Genomic DNA, 18,691 nt, shown 5'->3' with positions numbered 1-18,691 from the left:
ACTGTATCTGCACGCCATAGAAACAAACAACCCACACGATGCTGCCAAACACACCCTCACGAACCATGGGAAGGTCATTACATAAGGAATAAACTCAAGAGGTGACAGTTTGGAGGTGTCTGTAAGTGCAGTCTAAGGGAGTCTTGAATGGAGATTTTAATTTCATTTTTCAATCCTTGCATCACACCTCAAACTCAGTTTATTCTGATCTGCTGAGTTGGTGTTTGACTGTGAACTATCAGGACTGATTGGGTTAAGTAGCTACTTTATGGGTGTCTGTCAGCTGACCCTGACTGAGTACATGCACGTGTCACCTGACTTGATATTCACTAGTGCTCACAGCCAAGTCCACAATTCTTGTTCTTTCCTATTCAGTTTTTCTTTTTTTCCACTTTCAGTTCTTTCCTACTTGAACAGTTTTCACTCTCGGTCTTCTCTCTCCTTAAACTAGATAGGGAGAGACAGAGCAGTAATTCTCTTGAGTCATTTTGATGTGAAATCCAGGCTAGCTCATAGTCAGCAGATGTGTGTAGACTGTAGTTGATGAACCGAACAGTTATAATAGACTGCAAGCCGTAAACATACAGTACTTCCACTTCCCAATACACACATGTTTTACTATCCTTGTGGGGACCTAACATTGATTTCCATTCAGAATCCTATTTTCCCTAAGCTAAAAATAACCTTTGTCCTCATGAGGACCTGGGAAGGGTCCCCACGAGGGAGAATTTTCTAGCATAGTTCCAATGAGGATAGTAATAAAAGCCACCCTCACACACCAGGTGGTTTCCTAAAGGGATATTTCTGTCTGTACATTCTCTAGTTGGTTCCTCATTGTCTACTGATAGTCATTAGTCATTGTAACAAATAACTTGCAAATCACATCTGAGCATCTGAGCTCATTCTTAGGCATTCTCTAAACCACCTATGACGGTCTGCGTTAAAAGCCTGCCCTAACGAGTCTCTTTTCGGTTGTTCTGAATCAAATCCCTGTCGTATGTCTCATTCTACTAAAAGCCAACTCCAAAAATCCAATGACGACAGTCTGGTGTTAGCCAGGCTACCATAGAGATGTGTGGAGGTAGCAGATTATATTAGATAACTGTGTTGGCAGTTAGTGACATTAACTCCTGATGCTGTGTTGGGAGGGTCTTTGTCAATGAGCAGATGGTAGTCCTGCTCGGGTTAGTGTCCCAGTCTCACACACACTGCCTTTGTGAGATGATATTGTTAGGCTGGGCAATCATCATCGCGTACACACAGAACGTTGTCAGGGTGTTTTCACTATAAACAGTCCATGCCAGCCAAGTTGCCAACAAAGTGGAATAAGACCTATCCTTTACTCAAATAGAGTGGATTCTAAAGTCTGTTTCTAGTGTGTTTGGGTTCCTGCTTGTGCATTTTAATCTTAAAGTTTAAACATGGCTTCTGTTTGTGTGTGTGTGTGTGTGTGTGTGTGTGTGTGTGTGTGTGTGTGTGTGTGTGTGTGTGTGTGTGTGTGAACTGGACAGAATCGCTTAGAATTCCTAATGTTTTCCATTGGATTATGGCTACTCTGACCCATAACCCAAAATGTTTGTGTCAGCCAGTGTATTTTACTAGTGTGCTAATGACACCTGGTGGTCATGTGTTGCTACTACAACTGACAGCAGTTTAAAACCGTACTTGGTTTCTCATCTGAAGCCTTGGCCATGTTCAGTTCGAAAACGTTGAATGTTGTGGATAGAAATACCATGACTAGAGCTTTTCTTTTAATTGAACCTTTATTTAACCAGGAAGGGCTCATTTGAGATTTTAAACCTCTTTTTTTAAAGAGCGTCCTGGCCAAGATGGGCAGCACCAAGTCGTTACACAATTTCAGACAGACAACAGGAAAAACTACAAGTATTCTAGTAAAAACCATAGGATTCACAAGAGTGTAACAAAATCATAAAACAGCAAATTAAAAACATTGACAGGTCAGGGAATCAGTCTCAAAATCCTTCATCAGTGATTTAAAAACACCAATCGGGACAAGTTCTTCCAGTTTAAAAGTATTTTGTAAGGTGTTCCAAGCCGATGGCACAGAGCACATAAAAGCTTTTTTTTCTACCAAATTCAGTTCGGACATATGGATCAGTTAGCAGAATAAAGTCCTGTGAACGAAGAGAGTACCCACCACATTTCTGAACAATAAAAATGCCCAAATAAAATGGTAGTAAACCCCAAATGGCTTTGTAAATAAAAGTGTACCAGTGACTGAGCCTACGAGTGACTAGAGAAGGCCAGCCATCCCTGGTATATAAAGGTGCAGTGATGCGTAAGGGTTTTGCAGTTTAAAATAAATCTCAATGCGCCATGGTAAAGGGTGTCAATTGATCTTCAACACTGAGCTGAAGCATTCATATATGAAATATCCCCATAGTCTAGTAAAGGCATAAATGTAGCTGATACTAGCCTCCTTCTAGCTTCAAAAGAAAAACAGGCATTATTCCTAAAATAAAATTGCAACTTCAGCTTCAATTTTTTTGTAAGTCATTGAATATGCAATTTAAGAGGCTGTCAATTAAAATTCCAGAATTTGAGGATACAGTCTCAATCTCATTACCCTGACAGGTAGTAATAGGTGAAAGGTTCAGAGGTCTATTTCTTGCTTTAGAAAACACCATTTAGTTTAGTTTTGTCAGTGTTGAGGATAAGCTTCAATTGACAAGGTATGTTGAACAGTATAAAAAGCAGTTTGCAAGTTCTGGAAAGCTTTTGTGAGACGAGGTACAACAATAAATAACAGTATCATCAGCATAAAAGTGAAGTTGTGCATTTTGCACATTTTTGTCTACATTTTTTATATAAAGAGTGAATAAGAGGGGACCAAGTACAGAGCCCTGGGGTATACCATTACAGACAGACAATTTAACAGACATGGGCCCATCAAATTGAGGGCTAGAGATCTATCAGACAGATAGTTAGCAAACCATGCAACTGCATGCTCCGAAAGACCTACACTCTACAATCTCTGCTTCCAGTATAGCATAATCAAATGTATCAAAATCCTTAGCGAGATCAATAAAAAGTGAGACGGTGCTGTTTTTTGTCAAGGGCTTCAGTGATATAATTTAAAACCTTCATGGCTGCTGTAATTGTGGTATGCTTCTTCCTGAAGCCCGATTAGTACATTGATAAAATAGAGTTGGTATATAACTTCTTTTTGTTTTTAGCTGTTCACTCAAGGGTTTCAAGTATTTTCACCAGGGGTGACAGCTTTGAGATGGACCTATAATTATTTTTTAAAGTGGTAGGACAAATGCTGAATTCTAGATCTTTGGTATTTCATGACATTCCAGGGTTAGATTGAACAGATAAGTGGTTCAGCTATGAAATCAGCTGCCAGATTTAAAAAGCAGGGATCCAAAATATCAGGACCTGCAGGCTTTCTCTGATCTAAGGATTTCAGGTCTTTATGTACCACCTGCACTGAGAATGGCAAAAAGCTAAGCTCTCGCTGGTTCATCCACACAGGGTTGTACAGAGACGGAGGACACTGAATCAAACAGCCTACCAGATGATACAAAGTGCTCAATGAAACAATTCAGCATTTCAGTTTTGTCATATATCAACAAAGTCCTTCAATACAGATGACGGTAATTCATTAACATTATTGTTTCCAGACATAAGCTTAATGTCCTTCTAAAACTTTCTAGGGTCATTTAGGTTCAGTCGTAACAGAAATAAAATATTCAGACTTGGCCTTCCTGAGAAGAAAAGAACACTTGTTTCATAACTGCCTAAAAGTAAGCCAATCGGCATCAGAACATGATTTCCTTGCTTTAGTCCAGGCTAGATTACAGTTGTGAATAATACAAGACGGCTCAGAAGAAATCCATGGATTATCCCGCCCTTTAACTCTGAACCTGCGGAATGGGGCATGTTTGTTTACTATTTGGAGAAAAAAACATAATGAAAGAATTTCCAGGCAGTTTCCACATCAGGAATAAGCTCAATCTAGCTCCAGTCAAAATAAAACAAATGATGAGAGCCTGCTCATCAAAACTCTACAAATTTCTCTTGCGAGTAAAGCGTGTGTTTTGTCTTAGTATTTCTAAAAGCAACGACAGCACAATGGTCACTTAAATATTCTGTGGTTGTTGTTTTTTTAGTAATGATTTATGTGATTTGATATTGACAAATATCCAATCAGGCTAGGTTCCCCTGGACATTTGAGATTTGGGCGAATGGGTTAGTTAATCAACTGGGTAAGATTCATAGAATTACAAAACATTTTTAAATCATTAGACACCGGCTTTAACCAACACCAGTTGAGATCACCAATCAAGATAATTTCACTGTAAAGAAGTTTAGATGTAAGGTGCATCAGAGAAGACAATGCATCACCAAGAGCAGAGGGGGGTCTATAACAGACAATCACAGTTATAGAGAGACCCTTTGAAACCTCAATATTCAAAGCAAGAAATTCCAACTGTTAAAAATAGAGCTGATGTGATTCCTTATTCCAAATACCAAAGAGGTATATCTGTTCTACATCATACTGTCTGAACCTTGGCCAATGTTGTGTCCTGCTAAACATGGCCCTGGTTTGGGACAGATATTACTGATTGGCATCCAGTAATTGGACCGTGCTCCCACCCATCCAGGACATCTATTCGAAACGGTGCCTGAGGAAGGAACGCAGCATCAAGGACCCCAAACACCCCAGCCATGAGCTGTTCTCTCCCTTACCGTCGGGCACACATTATCAGAGCATGAGGTCTGATACCAACAGGCTCAATGACCATTTCTATCTACAAGCCATCAGACTGCTGAACAGTTGAACTGGACTGATCACCTGCTCTGATTCTCCGCACCTTAGAGCACACACACACAACCACACACGTATACATTCATGCTACACACACCACAACTGCTGCTGCCAGACTCTTATTATACTACTCAGTTTATACACTGCCTCCCTTCCCCAATACACTTGTAAATAAATATTGGCCTATAAATTGTGCCATCCTGTGTTAGTTATGCTAAAAAGGTATATTCTACTGAGCTATTTGCTTTGTTCGTATTTTTGTTATTGCTTTGTCAAAGGAACCTGCAAGTAAGCATTTCGTTGTACGATGTATCCCGTACATATGACTAATAGAACTTGAAACCTGGTCACTGACAGATATGACTAATGTCCCTAGATTGCATTAAAGGATTACTTCAGGATTTTGGCAATGAAGCCCTTTATCTACTTCCCCAGAGTCAGATTATTTGGAATTTTAAGACTCTTGAAGTATAAATATATATATATTTGGCCTTACTGCTATTAACCCATACAAACACATTGAATAACATATTCACTACATGGAACAACAGGTAGTCCTTACTGCTATTAGCCCATACAAACACATTGAATAACAGATTCACTACATGGAACAACAGGTAGTCCTTACTGCTATTAGCCCATACAAACACATTGAATAACATATTCACTACATGGAACAACAGGTAGTCCTTACTGCTATTAGCCCATACAAACACATTGAATAACATATTCACTACATGGAACAACAGGTAGTCCTTACTGCTATTAGCCCATACAAACACATTGAATAACAGATTCACTACATGGAACAACAGGTAGTCCTTACTGCTATTAACCCATACAAACACATTGAATAACATATTCACTACATGGAACAACAGGTAGTCCTTACTGCTATTAGCCCATACAAACACATTGAATAACATATTCACTACATGGAACAACAGGTAGTCCTTACTGCTATTAGCCCATACAAACACATTGAATAACATATTCACTACATGGAACAACAGGTAGTCCTTACTGCTATTAGCCCATTACAAACACATTGAATAACAGGTATTCACTACATGGAACAACAGGTAGTCCTTACTGCTATTAGCCCATGGAACAACAAACACATTGAATAACATATTCACTACATGGAACAACAGGTAGTCCTTACTGCTATTAACCCATACAAACACATTGAATAACAGATTCACTACATGGAACAACAGGTAGTCCTTACTGCTATTAGCCCATACAAACACATTGAATAACAGATTCACTACATGGAACAACAGATCCTGAAAATCTGTTTGTTCTGAAGATTATATCCTATATTTGAGATGCTCATGTAAAAAAAAAAAACTTGTATTAAACACCTTATTTTTGTCACTAAACAGTCTCCATACACAGTGGGGAGAACAAGTATTTGATACACTGCCGATTTTGCAGGTTTTCCTACTTAGACCTCTACATGCTTTGTGTCATTTTTTTATCATAGGTACACTTCAACTGTGAGAGACAGAATGTAAAAGACACCTGTCCACACACTCAATCAAACAGACTCCAACCTCTCCACAATGGCCAAGACCAGAGAGCTGTGTAAGGACATCAGGGATAAAATTGTAGACCTGCACAAGGCTGGGATGGGCTACAGGACAATAGGCAAGCAGCTTGGTGAGAAGGCAACAACTGTTGGCGCAATTATTAGAAAATGGAAGAAGTTCAAGATCACGGTCAACCACCCTCGGTCTGGGGCTCCATGCAAGCTCTCACCTCGTGGGGCATCAATGATCATGAGGAAGGTGCGGGATCAGCCCAGAACTACACACCAGGACCTGGTCAATGACCTGAAGAGAGATGGGACTACAGTCTCAAAGAAAACCATTAGTAACACACTATGCCGTCATGGATTAAAATCCTGCAGCGTAAGCAAGGTCCCCCTGCTCAAGCCAGCGCATGTCCAGGCCCGTCTGAAGTTTGCCAATGACCATCTGGATGATCCAGAGGAGGAATGGGAGAAGGTCATGTGGTCTGATGAGACAAAAATAGAGCTTTTTGGTCTAAACTCTACTCACTGTGTTTGGAGGAGGAAGAAGGATAAGTACAACCCCAAGAACACCATTCCAACCGTGAAGCATGGAGGTGGAAACATCATTCTTTGGGGATGCTTTTCTGCAAAGGGGACAGGACGACTGCACCGTATTGAGGGAAGGATGGATGGGGCCATGTATCGCAAGATCTTGGCCAACAACCTCCTTCCCTCAGTAAGAGCATTGACGATGGGTCGTGGCTGCGTCTTCCAGCATGACAACGACCCAAAACACACAGCCAGGGCAACTAAGGAGTGGCTCCGTAAGAAGCATCTCAAGGTCCTGGAGTGACCTAGCCAGTCTCTAGACCTGAACCCAATAGAAAATCTTTGGAGGGAGCTGAAAGTCCGTATTGCCCAGCGACAGCCCCGAAACCTGAAGGATCTGGAGAAGGTCTGTATGGAGAAGTGGGCCAAAATCCCTGCTGCAGTGTGTGGAAACCTGGTCAACAACTACAGGAAACGGATGATCTCTGTAATTGCAAACAAAGGTTTCTGTACCAAATATTAAGTCCTGCTTTTCTGATGTATCAAATACTTATGTGATGCTATAAAATGCAAATTAATTACAGAAAAATCATAATGTGATTTTCTGGATTTTTGTTTTCGATTTCCGTTTTTCACAGTTGAAGTGTACCTATGATGAAAATTACAGACCTTACATGCCGATTTGGCAGGTTGTCAAATACTTGTTCTCCCCACTGTACATGCTTCTGTGAAACAAAATGACTGGGGACCTTCAGACGAGTCTTGTGAGGCCTGTGTGCAAAACAACCAACATGTTTTTGAGTCTCACCTTTACACAGAAGGCTACAGACAGAACTCTGTGGGAGTCGGAGAACACCTGCGTGTTCGTGAGGCTCATCTGTCCAGAGCGGTCATCATCGTTTGTAGGCCAAGCCGTTCAGACGCTGAAGACTATTTTGTGAGAAGACTGATTTTCGGGATGTGTCATGGTCTGACAAACCCAGCTCTAGCTTTGTTACCTTTCACCTCAGAAGTGTTGCATAGGCGGATGCGGTGGATTGAGATGCATCCAATTGGAAAAAATAGAATCAAAACATCTCTCTTAAACTGACAGATTTCTAAAAACGACAGACATCGACCATAGGGGGTTTTAACTGCTAGGCTACCTGCCTCCACTTTCTGAAGGCACTGTATGTAGGAAAAGTATTTGTTCAAATCAAAAGGGGTGCGGTCAAAAAGTGGTTGAAATCAAATGGAATGACTAGGGTTGCAAAGGGAGGGTATATTACTGGAAATTTTTACCAGGAAACTACCCAAATTTGGGTACTTCAGATTATCACAGGTGTCTGCAATTCTCCGGCCCTCTGTGGCCTTAGAAAAATTTAAAAGATCTGAAATCATTAAAGATCTGAAATCATTAAATAAGATTATTTAAAAATAAAAACATTTGAATGACAAAGCTGTAAAACATTATCCTAAATATAAACTATAAACCTAGTGAATACCAATTGGTGTTTTAATGAGGGTTTTCAGCATGAAATATAAAATTTCCCCCAACAAAATTACAATTTATTTGACTATGTCTATGTATTTGTTGTCAATGTTTTGGCATCAAACAGGTGGCAGTTGTGGAATCAAAATTCAATAGTTGGATGAGTTGAGGTGATTGAAAATAATGCCATTGTTGATTTGATGCTTTTCTTTCATTAATTAGGCAATTTTCTCTTGAACCATATAGTCTATCTTCTAGAAATTCTTGGACATAGAGAGACAAAATAAAAAGCATTTTTTTAAAGTTATTCAAAGTATAAATTACCTAAGTTACAATAGATTGCCATAGATTTTCTGTTCATTACCCAAATTACTGAAGGTTCCTGTAACTTCCGCAAATTACCGGTTGCTTTGCAACCCTTGGAATGACCCTATAACAGTTGCTTTTGGGTTCTTTTCCCTCATTAACCATGTAGTTCTGTTTGACTGAGATCACACATCGACCGGTTTTCTCTCTCAGTTGGCAGATTGGAGGAACGAGAAGCCGAGCTGAAGAAGGAGTACCATGCCCTCCACCAGAGACACACAGAGGTATGGGGGGGAAGAGTGTTTTGTGTATTTAAGTGCGTGTTGGGACTGTTCCTTTTGTAGGTCTACTGGGCAAACTATACTGAACAAAAAGGTAAACGCAACATGTAGTGTTGGTTTCATGAGCTGAAAGAAAAATCCCAGAAATGTTCCATAAGCACAAAAAGCTTCTTTTTTTTAAAATAAAATTTTGGGCACAAATTAGTTTACAATCCTGTTAGTGATCATTTCTCCTTTGCAAAGATAATCCATCCTCCTGACAGGTGTGGCATATCAAGAAGCTGATTAAACGGCATGATCATTACACAGGTGTAACTTTTGTGCTGGAGACAATAAAAGGCCACTAATGTGTGCTGTGTTGTCACACAACACCACAGATGTTTTGAGGGAGAGTGCAATTGGCATGCTAACTGCATCAATGTCCACCACAGCTGTTGACAGATAATTTAATGTTAATTACTCTATCATAAGCCGCCTCCAACGTTGTTTTAGAGAATTTGACAGTAGGTCCAACCGCCCTCACAACCACAGACCACGTATCCACGCCAGCCCAGGACCTCCACATCCAGCTTCTGCACCTGTGCCCCTGCCCAGACATGTGAAATCCATAGATTAGGTCCTAATGAATTTATTTCAATTGACTGATTTCCTTAAATGCACTGTAACTCAGTAAAATGTTTCATGTTGCATTTATATTTTTGTTCAGTAGAAATCATGTAAAACTCAGGGTTTCACGATTGGCGCAGCGGTCTAAGGCACTGCGTCGCAGTTCTTGAGGCGTCACTACAGACCCGGGCGGACTCCTTGTGGCTGACTTCGATCGTTAGTTGAACTGTGTTTCCTCCAATACATTGGTGCAGCTGGCTTCTGGGTTAAGCGGGCGGGTGTTAAGAAGCGCGGTTTGTCTCGTCATGTTTCAGAGGAATCATGACTCGACCTTCGCCTCCCGAGCCCGTTGGGGAATTGCAGCGATGAGACAAGATCTCAATTGGAGATCACAAAATTAGAGGTAAAAAAAAAGGCAAGTGAAACTCTAGTATTGGTAAGTGTCTGTCAAACATAATGATGCTGTTGGAGTCATGTGCTGCCACACATTCGTGGGCGAACATGGATTTGAAGACACACATGCGCCTGGATGGCAGGTTGCCTGGGTAGCAGGTAGCCTAGCGGTTAACAGGGTTGGGTCTACTAAATGGCTAGAATGTATGTATAATATGGTTTAGACATAGGCCGGCAGACTAGTGGATCCCATTGATGTTTGACCGACAGCGAACCAAGACAAGATGCTATTTCCAGCTTACATTCAGGGAATTCACACTACAACAGAGGACGGGGGGGAGGGAGGGATGAGGATGGTGAGGAATGGAGAATGCAAGACGCAGGAGAGTGGGAAGGAGAAAGAGGGAGTTAGAATTGGGTCAGTTTAAGGAGATTGAGCAATTTTCCCAATATTAAGTATGTTGTCCAGTTGCCTCAACTCAGTCTGCCTAAAGTCTGTTCTCTAATCTATTACTAACACATTGGCCCAGACGCCAAAACAAACAAGCCTGTGAAGAGACCATGACGTTTTAAATATGGACAGAAACGTGGTTTTAGAAGCTCACACAAACGCACTGGGACAGCAGAATACCCCACAGGCCGGGAGGCTGTCTGTTCCAGCTGTACATCCACACAAAACTCCTCTAAGAAACAACAGGCATCATGGCCATGTTCAAATCATTATTTGAATAGGACCACTCCCTGTCCACGCTAACCCCTCCCGGATCTCCCTATGTGGTATGTCCCATGCAGATGATCCACAGCTACATGGAGCACTTGGAACGTGCCAAACACCAGCAGCACGCGGCGGTGCAGGAGGCGCCTACAGACACAAGCACTAGCAGATCACGGTAAGGTCATACAACTATTCAAGTCCCATACACTGCGTGGACAGTATCTGAAGTTGTACACGAACACTCTCATATAACAGTGCTTCCTTAATGGTGTATTAATAGTGGCTCATGGCCAGTTCATCCTGGGTACTGTGTAGGTGTCATTGGCTTAGTTGGCTCCTCACCCTGGTTCAGTGTGTTTGTGAGTGAGTACGTTGATGTGAAGTGCTTCATCACTGCAGGCGCCACTCCTGCGCTCTCTGCTCTTCATGGGCATGATTTCCCTTTAGGTCAGAACCTGACAGAAGATGAGAGATGTGAGGTAGGCATGAGGGGCTGGGCAGAAGGAAGGGAAAGGGGGGAGGATGGGAGGAGAGGAGTCAAAAGGGATGGAAAAAAGAGGGGACGGTGGTAGGAGGGGGAGATATGTGTGTGGGGAGAGGAGGATATGTGTTGAAGTGGGAGGAGGAGGATGAAGAGGAGATTAGGATAGATATTGAGTGGGATTATGCCATTGAATCAGCTGTATATAAATCAGAGGTTTGGCAGTGGTCAGCTGCAGTAATCCCACAGTGTGATGGAGATGAGTGATTCAGAGCTGTCATGTTTTAGTCAGCTGATCAGATTAGTGAAAAAGCAGTAAAAAGAGGTCATGGTCTCCTACTGGGCAAACCTTCATTTTGAACAGTCCAGAGAGTGGTGTTAGTTTGACTAGTACATCAGATCAAAGCAGTTTGTGTAGCTTTTTAGATTTAAACAGCGTTTGTGTTCACAAGGAACTCATTTGTGATTTCAGTGGGTTTCCTAACAGAAGTGTGGTACATTTATTAGCTTTTTGTGTGTGTGTGTGTGTGTGTGTGTGTGTGTGTGTGTGTGTGTGTGTGTGTGTCTGTGTGTGTGTGTGTGTCAGCAGCCCTCTACAGTCTCTCAGTAGCAGCAGACGACGCTGTCAGTTCCCACAGGGTTTACCTCCTCCCAGTTTCTCCATGGCTCAGCCAATCAGCATCGAGCTGAGGGGAGGCATATGTTACCAGCTCTGATGCTGCCTCAGCATCCGAGAGGGGGAGGGGAGAAACGGGAGGGTGAGAGTGACGGCGACAATTCTAGACTGCTCAGCGACATCAGTGTCGCAGTTTAGGAAAGAAAGAGCATCGTCTGCCAGAAAGAGGATACAATACATCAAGAAAAGTGAGGCGAGGAGTGTCCACCCTCTCTCTCTGTCTCTCTGGATGATGTCACAGCAGTGTTGAACTGAAGCCGGCATCACTCTACAGTAGCAGCTGCTGCTCTGTCTCTCTCTGCCTCCGCTGCTGCTGTTCATGGGATTACTGCTGCTGTTGTTTCTGTGGCCGTCGCTCGTTGGCCCGCTGGTCTGAACACACACCACGCCACACACTCTACTCTCCAGCCCGAGTTCCAGATCTCCTGTACCTGAGCATTCTTCTCTTCAACACACGGCAACAGAGTGTGTATGTGAGGAGTACTTTGTCGACAGAGGGAGGAGCATACTCTAGTTTGCGTCGTCATCCAAGGGACAGTTTGTAAAAGCCCCAGAGGCGTGTGTTTTAGCCCCCTTCCCCTGGTCCCGGCAGTGAGAGGCGCTGGGCCATGTTCAGGGGGGGTCATGAGCCCGAGGTGTATGCTGCTGATTGTCTTTGGCTTCGTTGGGGGGGCCGTTGTTATTAACTCTGCCGTGCTGGTCTCTCTGTCTGTCCTGCTGCTGGTGCACTACTCTGTCTCCACTGGCCTCCCTGCCCTGCCCACCCTGCCACGACCCAGCAGGTAGTGTGTGTGTGTGTGAGAGAATGAAACACAGCCTCCTGCAGGTAACTCTCTGTGAAAGGGATGGGTGTGTTTGTTTACCTCCTTTCTCTCTTCTACATGTCCTCTTCTCCAGTCTTTTCTCTCTCTTCTCCTACATCTCATTTCCTCCTTCACTCTTTCCAATCTCTGCTTCAATCACTTGTTGTTTTATATGGTTGCTTACCCCTCCGATTGACTCCGTCTCATCCCTCTTCCCCTTGCTTGTTTACTTGCCGTAGGGTACAGCCCAGTTGCCTTGCTTTTAACATATGGTTACCATGCTGTTGCTGTGTTGGAGACAAACAGCCAGGCAGTATGTTTCTGCAGGCTGAAAGTAGGTCAGGAGAAAGCACCTTCTCAGCCAGTAAATCACAGCAATACTCATATTGCTTATATCCATGATAACATGACATTTTACTTGCTTTCATTTATTCGCTCGCTGTCACTCTCTGTCCCACGCTCTCTGTCCCGCGCTCTCTCTCGGTCTCTGTCCCGCTCTCTCTCTCGCTCTCTGTCCCGCGCTCTCTCTCGCTCTCTGTCCCGCTCTCTCTCTCGCTCTCTGTCCCGCGCTCTCTCTCGCTCTCTGTCCCCCGCGCTCTCTCTCGCTCTCTGTCGCTCTCTCTCGCTCTCTGTCCCGCGCTCTCTCTCGCTCTCTGTCCCGCGCTCTCTCTCGCTCTCTGTCCCGCGCTCTCTCTCGCTCTCTGTCCCGCGCTCTCTCTCGCTCTCTGTCCCGCGCTCTCTCTCGCTCTCTGTCCCGCGCTCTCTCTCGCTCTCTGTCCCGCGCCTCACGCTCTCTGTCCCGCTCTCTCTCGCTCTCTGTCCCGCGCTCTCTGTCTCGCTCTCTGTCCCGCGCTCTCTCTCGCTCTCTGTCCCGCGCTCTCTCTCGCTCTCTGTCCCGCGCTCTCTCTCGCTCTCCGCTCTCTCTCGCTCTCTGTCCCGCGCTCTCTCTCGCTCTCTGTCCCGCTCTCTCTCGCTCTCTGTCCCGCGCTCTCTGTCCCGCGCTCTCTCTCGCTCTCTGTCCCGCGCTCTCTCTCGCTCTCTGTCCCGCGCTATCTGTCTCTCGCTCGCTGTCTCGCTCGCTCGCTCTGTCTGTCCCTCAATTTCAATTCAAGGGGCTTTATTGGCATGGGACACATATGTTAACATTGCCAAAGCAAGTGAAGTAGATAATAAACAAAAATGTTATTCTCTCTTTCTCTCAGTTCAATTTAAGGGGCTTTATTGGCATGGGAAACTCTGATTCTCTCTCTTTGGGAATCAGCCTGTAGTGGTGTGTATTGTCTATGGACTGCTACCATTCCATACAGCCTGCTCTTTTCAACATGGAAGCCTTTGTTTCTGCCTAGTGTACCTTTTTGATAGCTCCTCATTGATGTGGGCGGGTTGATATTGTGCTCCACTTCCATTGATGTTCAGAGGCTGATCATGTTTGATGCTTAAAGCAAGGGAATATTTGTTCACTTCAGAGATCTATAGGGTCTATGGAACATGTCACAATGAAAATCCTTGAAAGTGTGTGATGTATTGGGTCATCAGAGAATTGTGGGTGCTGAGAGAGAGCATGGAAGTGTGGAAGCTAGCAGGTGAGTGTGTACGCTGTGCATGAAGGATTAGTTTTGTCATTAGAGGGGAGCTCGAGAAAGGACGCAATGTGTGGAAAAGAAGAACCACCACTGTGGGAATCTAACAGCTCTTCAGTCACTGGCCTGTTATAAAGACGCAGAGGTTACTGAGAGACCGATGAATCAGAGTGATGTCACCCCTCGTACTAAAGCACCCAATAGAAACCACTGTAGTGCCTCCTTGCAAAGTCTCAAATGATTAATGTCTTGTTTTTCTTCATGATGTTCGATAGCTTTCATGCCTGCAGCAGGAGTATTGACTTGCGTTTTTAATCACAACACAATGACCAGCCTCTGTAAGGCTTATAAATCAGCTCAGTGACTCCATTATGAAATCCTTTATTACAGGGCACACCTCGCACTCTTACACTATCCAACACTGTCACACCTTTCTCTGTGGGTTTCACCTCACCCTCCTCTTATCTCTCTGAATCCAGGAAGGAGCGTCCCATCTCAATGGGGTTATTCCCATTACCAGGATATGATTTGACCAGTGACTCGCAGAGGGAAGCTGTTGAAACACCGTCTGAAGCCTGGAGATGTAAGGACCTGAGCCACCCTCGCTCCAACACCAGCCTCAAGGTAGCAATATACTCCTCACCTGCCAGTCACTTTAAATTGATGCAGAAGTTATTCTAACATTCGCAGACTGTTTTGGACATACTTTTCAGGAATTCACTGTGTGAGTACAAAGTGAACTCGGTGGTTTGAATCTGGACCCCCCCCCCCCATGCCTCCTCTTAGCTTTTCCCAGGAATCTGAAGGGTGACATAAGATGTGTAATTTGGCCCAGAGTAGATAGTTTGTGTGGAAACACACTTTCAACCGTTCACTCTGCCAGAGGACGGGAAGGATTATTGAAAAGGAAGTTTGATACAGTGTGTACCAAAGCACGATTGAGAGGTAAACTTGGATCAGTGTGGCCGGAATGCCTAAGAAGGCATCGAGGGAGGGTAGGGGGGCTGTGTGTAAGTCTGAGGGCCCATGGAAGTGGTATCATTCTGGGTCGGGAGGAGGGGAACAGAGGAGAGAACAGAGGAACAGGACAGAGTGTCTGAGCAGACCAAAGGGACGCTTTTTGCTGGGGCCACACGAGAACCTCACCATGGTTGCCATATTAATGAGTGATCGGCTGATTAAGTATTTTACTCCTCGTGGCCAGATAGAAATGATTCAGATACCAGGAAGAGGGGGCTTCATGTCAGAAGTTACAAGACAACATTTGACATAAGATACGAGACCAGTAGATGAAACTCAACTGCCGATGTTTCAGCTCAGCCCTGGCTGCTACTAAATCATCTTTTTACTTAATCCTCCTCTCTATCAAACCTATTTTCTTTCTCTGTCCCTTATCCCACTAAACCATCCCTTTCTCACTTTCACGGTGGATCTCTTAAGCTGACTTTTAAACACACACACACAGCCACACACACAGCCACACACACAGCCACATACACAGCCACACACACAGCCACACACACAGCCACACACACAGCCACAGTTCAGACTCACAGGGGCCCCTTTGTTACAGCCTCTGACTCAACATTTCCCAAAGATTTATAGTTTTCGGTTACAGTCCCCCCTCCCACTTTCTCTCTCTCTCTTTCTCTCTCACCCCCGCCAATTATATCTCCCTCTATCTCAGGTTTGTATACAGACACACACTGTGTCAGCAGAGCTTAGGGTTTTTTTGTCATGGAAAAGCGACAGCTTTATCAGTCTGATGGACAGAAGAGAAGCTAGGCTCTGATAGGCTGACAGGTGATACTATGGCAACGGCAGAGAGGATGACGCCAGCGAGGGGAAAGTGGGGGGAGTCCACCCAAGGGTAGAGGAAAAAGTAGAAGGGAAAAGAGAGGTGGGGAGAGTGAAGGACAGAACATGAGAAACTCTGGCGTAGTGGAGGTCAGCCAGTGTTTTGCCAATGGTCTTTTCCGAGGCTATTCTTAAAAGCCATATAAAGTATGTAATTCAATCAGTTGAATGGTTGACTGCAGTAGAAAGCCTGGGTAGACAACCTCTGGAAGTGGCTGCTCATCAGAACATCTAACCCGTTTGTCACCTTCAGTCCAACACGTCGGACTCCACCGGCCCTTTCACTTGATCCACTGTCTTTATACTTAATTCATGATTTGCAATAATCTTTTTCAACATAAATCTGCTGCTCCCCGCCTCCCTCCCCCTCCCCCTTTCCAGTTGTGATCACTGCTCTAAAACGGGCCTTCACTGTAATTCTTCTCTAAACCAGTTGGGGGCACCAGACTCCCAGAGCAGAGGGCAGAGGCTTTCGGCCAATCAGCAGGCTGAACAGAACCAGGTCCAAACTACCGCGTTGTTGTTCTAGCCTGTAGTTGCTGTGTTGTTGACCATATAGTCTCCATAAAAGCTTGATCTAGCCTTTGTGCCGCCATTAGAACACAGTCCACTGCCAGCTGTATGCCACCCACACTGCTTACTCACCTGGACGTCAATGGTGTGACTGTGGGGCTGAATCTTAAATGATCCCTATTCCCTATGTAAGTGCATTACTTTCGGCCCTGTGGGGCCCTGACCTAAAGTAGTGCACTATATAGGGAGTAGGGTTCCATTGCAGATGCAACCCAGACTTTCAGGGTTAGTCGGCTTGCTAGGATTACTAATGCATAGAGCGTTCTCTCTACTTCAACCTAATCAACTAGCCTTAGCTGTAGAATTGACTAAAACTGATTTGATTTGTTGTGTGCTCTAACAACTTTGTTGTGAATTGAGGTGGTTTTCACTTTGCCTTTTGTTTCAGTGGAAGATGTTGTATTTACTGCGTTTGGGGGGGGGGGACTTTGTGTTTTTGTTTTGTGCACTTTATACCATTGCCTTGTGAATGTTTGAGTATTCAGGTATTATTTTGACTGGATATTAATGGTTGTGTTGGATTGGCTAACCTTTTTTCAAACATCCTTATTCCTTTTTGAGGGAAAGAAGCGAAGACTGTAGGAAATATGGCCCTTGTGTCCTTGACCGTCTGTCAGGATCTCATTTATATTCCTCTTCCTCTTCTTTCTCTTCTGTAGGATGAGATGTCTAATGCGAACCGTGGAGGCTCCAAGTCCAACATGCCCATGTCTCCTAAAGGGGGCTCCAAGTCGGGGACCTCATTTGGGGCTCCCGCTCAAGGAGGTTCCAAAATGTCCTCACAACAAGGTGGCTCTAAATCAGGCACACCCGTGTCATCTCAAGGAGGGGACTCAAAGTCGCTTACCCAATTGTCCACGCAAAACAGTGCCTCTAATTTGGTCATTCCAATGTCTTCTCAAGGGGGCGGGTCTATTTTGGCCAGTCCCATGTCTACTTCAGAGTCTGACGTTGCCATGGTATCGGCGAGCACGCCAATCCAGGAAGTGTTTGAGAAAGTGGGCAAGGGTCTGAACAGGAAACTGGACAGAAGCAACAGGAAGCCAGAGAACATCAGCAGTAAGAACACCACAGTACCAGAGGGTCAGGAGGGTCCAGAAAGACAGAACTTAGAACTGAGAGGAGGGTCAGTACCGTGCACAGGTCAGTACTGCAGCTCCAGGGCATAAACGGTGAAAACATGGGGATTGGCTATGTTGGGGACTTGGATTTGTTGTATTGTAAAACCTACCAAAAATGTGTTTGGCATCACATTGGCCTCACTAATGTATTCACCATGTCAAATGTGCCGTATGTCCCACAAGAACAGTAATCTAACATGTTATTCTCTTTCCTCTCCACACGCAGCTGATGATAACAGTGAGTCGTTGGAGGTGCAGGCCATCATAGAGTCCACTCCTGAACTGGACATGGACCTTAGTGGCTATAGAGACGCCAGGTAGGGTCAACTGGAAGTAGTATTTCTACCTCGATCTCTGCATCTCTATCCTGAACACTCAATCTCCATTTATGTGTCAAACTGTACAGAAAATCCCTTCCAGCTTGGTCCTTTTGAGACGGATATATAAAACAAATCTATACAAATTGTATTTTATGATGGAATGTATTGTAGCTGTGTTCACTCAGATGACCTCTCTCTCTCCCTCCATCCATCTCTCCCCATCCCTTTCTCCCTCCTCACATCCCTCTCCAGTACTCCTACTAAAGGAGTAGGAATAGTAAACATGGCATTCGACAGGAATACTGAGTCACTGTTTGCGGAGCTGTCCTCTGCAGGACCCGACATGGAAATAGATATAGCAGACATGGACGAGGGGGCTGACCTGCTGGGTAAGACACTCCCACCCTCCCTCTAGTTCTCCCCTTTTAGCTCCCAAACTCCCAAATGATGTCTAAAATATACAGTGGGATCTCCGTCTTGGTGAGGTTGTAGGTTCAGTGTTCTTTAGGCTCCGTACAGACCCGTTGGAGTCCCCGTAGAGTCATGTGCTGTTAGGTGATCCTCAAGATAATCTGTTTTTGTTTTCCACCTCACATTGCCAGCATGGGTCTCAGACCTTAACTTCCTGGGTAAGACTGAAGGAGT

General features: G+C 44.3%; 1 protein-coding gene across 5 annotated transcripts in view; it reads left to right on the top strand.

The window, feature by feature from the left end:
• spag9b (sperm associated antigen 9b) overlaps positions 1-18,691 on the top strand; it is a 50,064-nt gene that overhangs the window by 16,534 nt on the left and 14,839 nt on the right. For 2 of the 5 annotated variants that reach the window (XM_046357018.1, XM_046357017.1), the window contains exons 3-9: positions 8,854-8,924; positions 10,713-10,810; positions 14,655-14,799; positions 16,466-16,534; positions 17,265-17,748; positions 17,953-18,043; positions 18,299-18,435. In XM_046357018.1, the coding sequence (XP_046212974.1) occupies positions 8,854-8,924; positions 10,713-10,810; positions 14,655-14,799; positions 16,466-16,534; positions 17,265-17,748; positions 17,953-18,043; positions 18,299-18,435 (1,095 nt within the window). Of the gene's footprint in view, positions 1-8,853; positions 8,925-10,712; positions 10,811-11,870; positions 12,575-14,654; positions 14,800-16,465; positions 16,535-17,264; positions 17,749-17,952; positions 18,044-18,298; positions 18,436-18,691 lie in introns of those variants that run through there. The other 3 variants (XM_046357020.1, XM_046357019.1, XM_046357021.1) reach the window with 3 other exon arrangements.

This window comes from Oncorhynchus gorbuscha, linkage group LG07 (assembly GCF_021184085.1).
Source record: "Oncorhynchus gorbuscha isolate QuinsamMale2020 ecotype Even-year linkage group LG07, OgorEven_v1.0, whole genome shotgun sequence".
NCBI classification, from domain to species: domain Eukaryota; kingdom Metazoa; phylum Chordata; class Actinopteri; order Salmoniformes; family Salmonidae; genus Oncorhynchus; species Oncorhynchus gorbuscha.
This window is presented reverse-complemented; position numbering and strand designations above follow the sequence as displayed.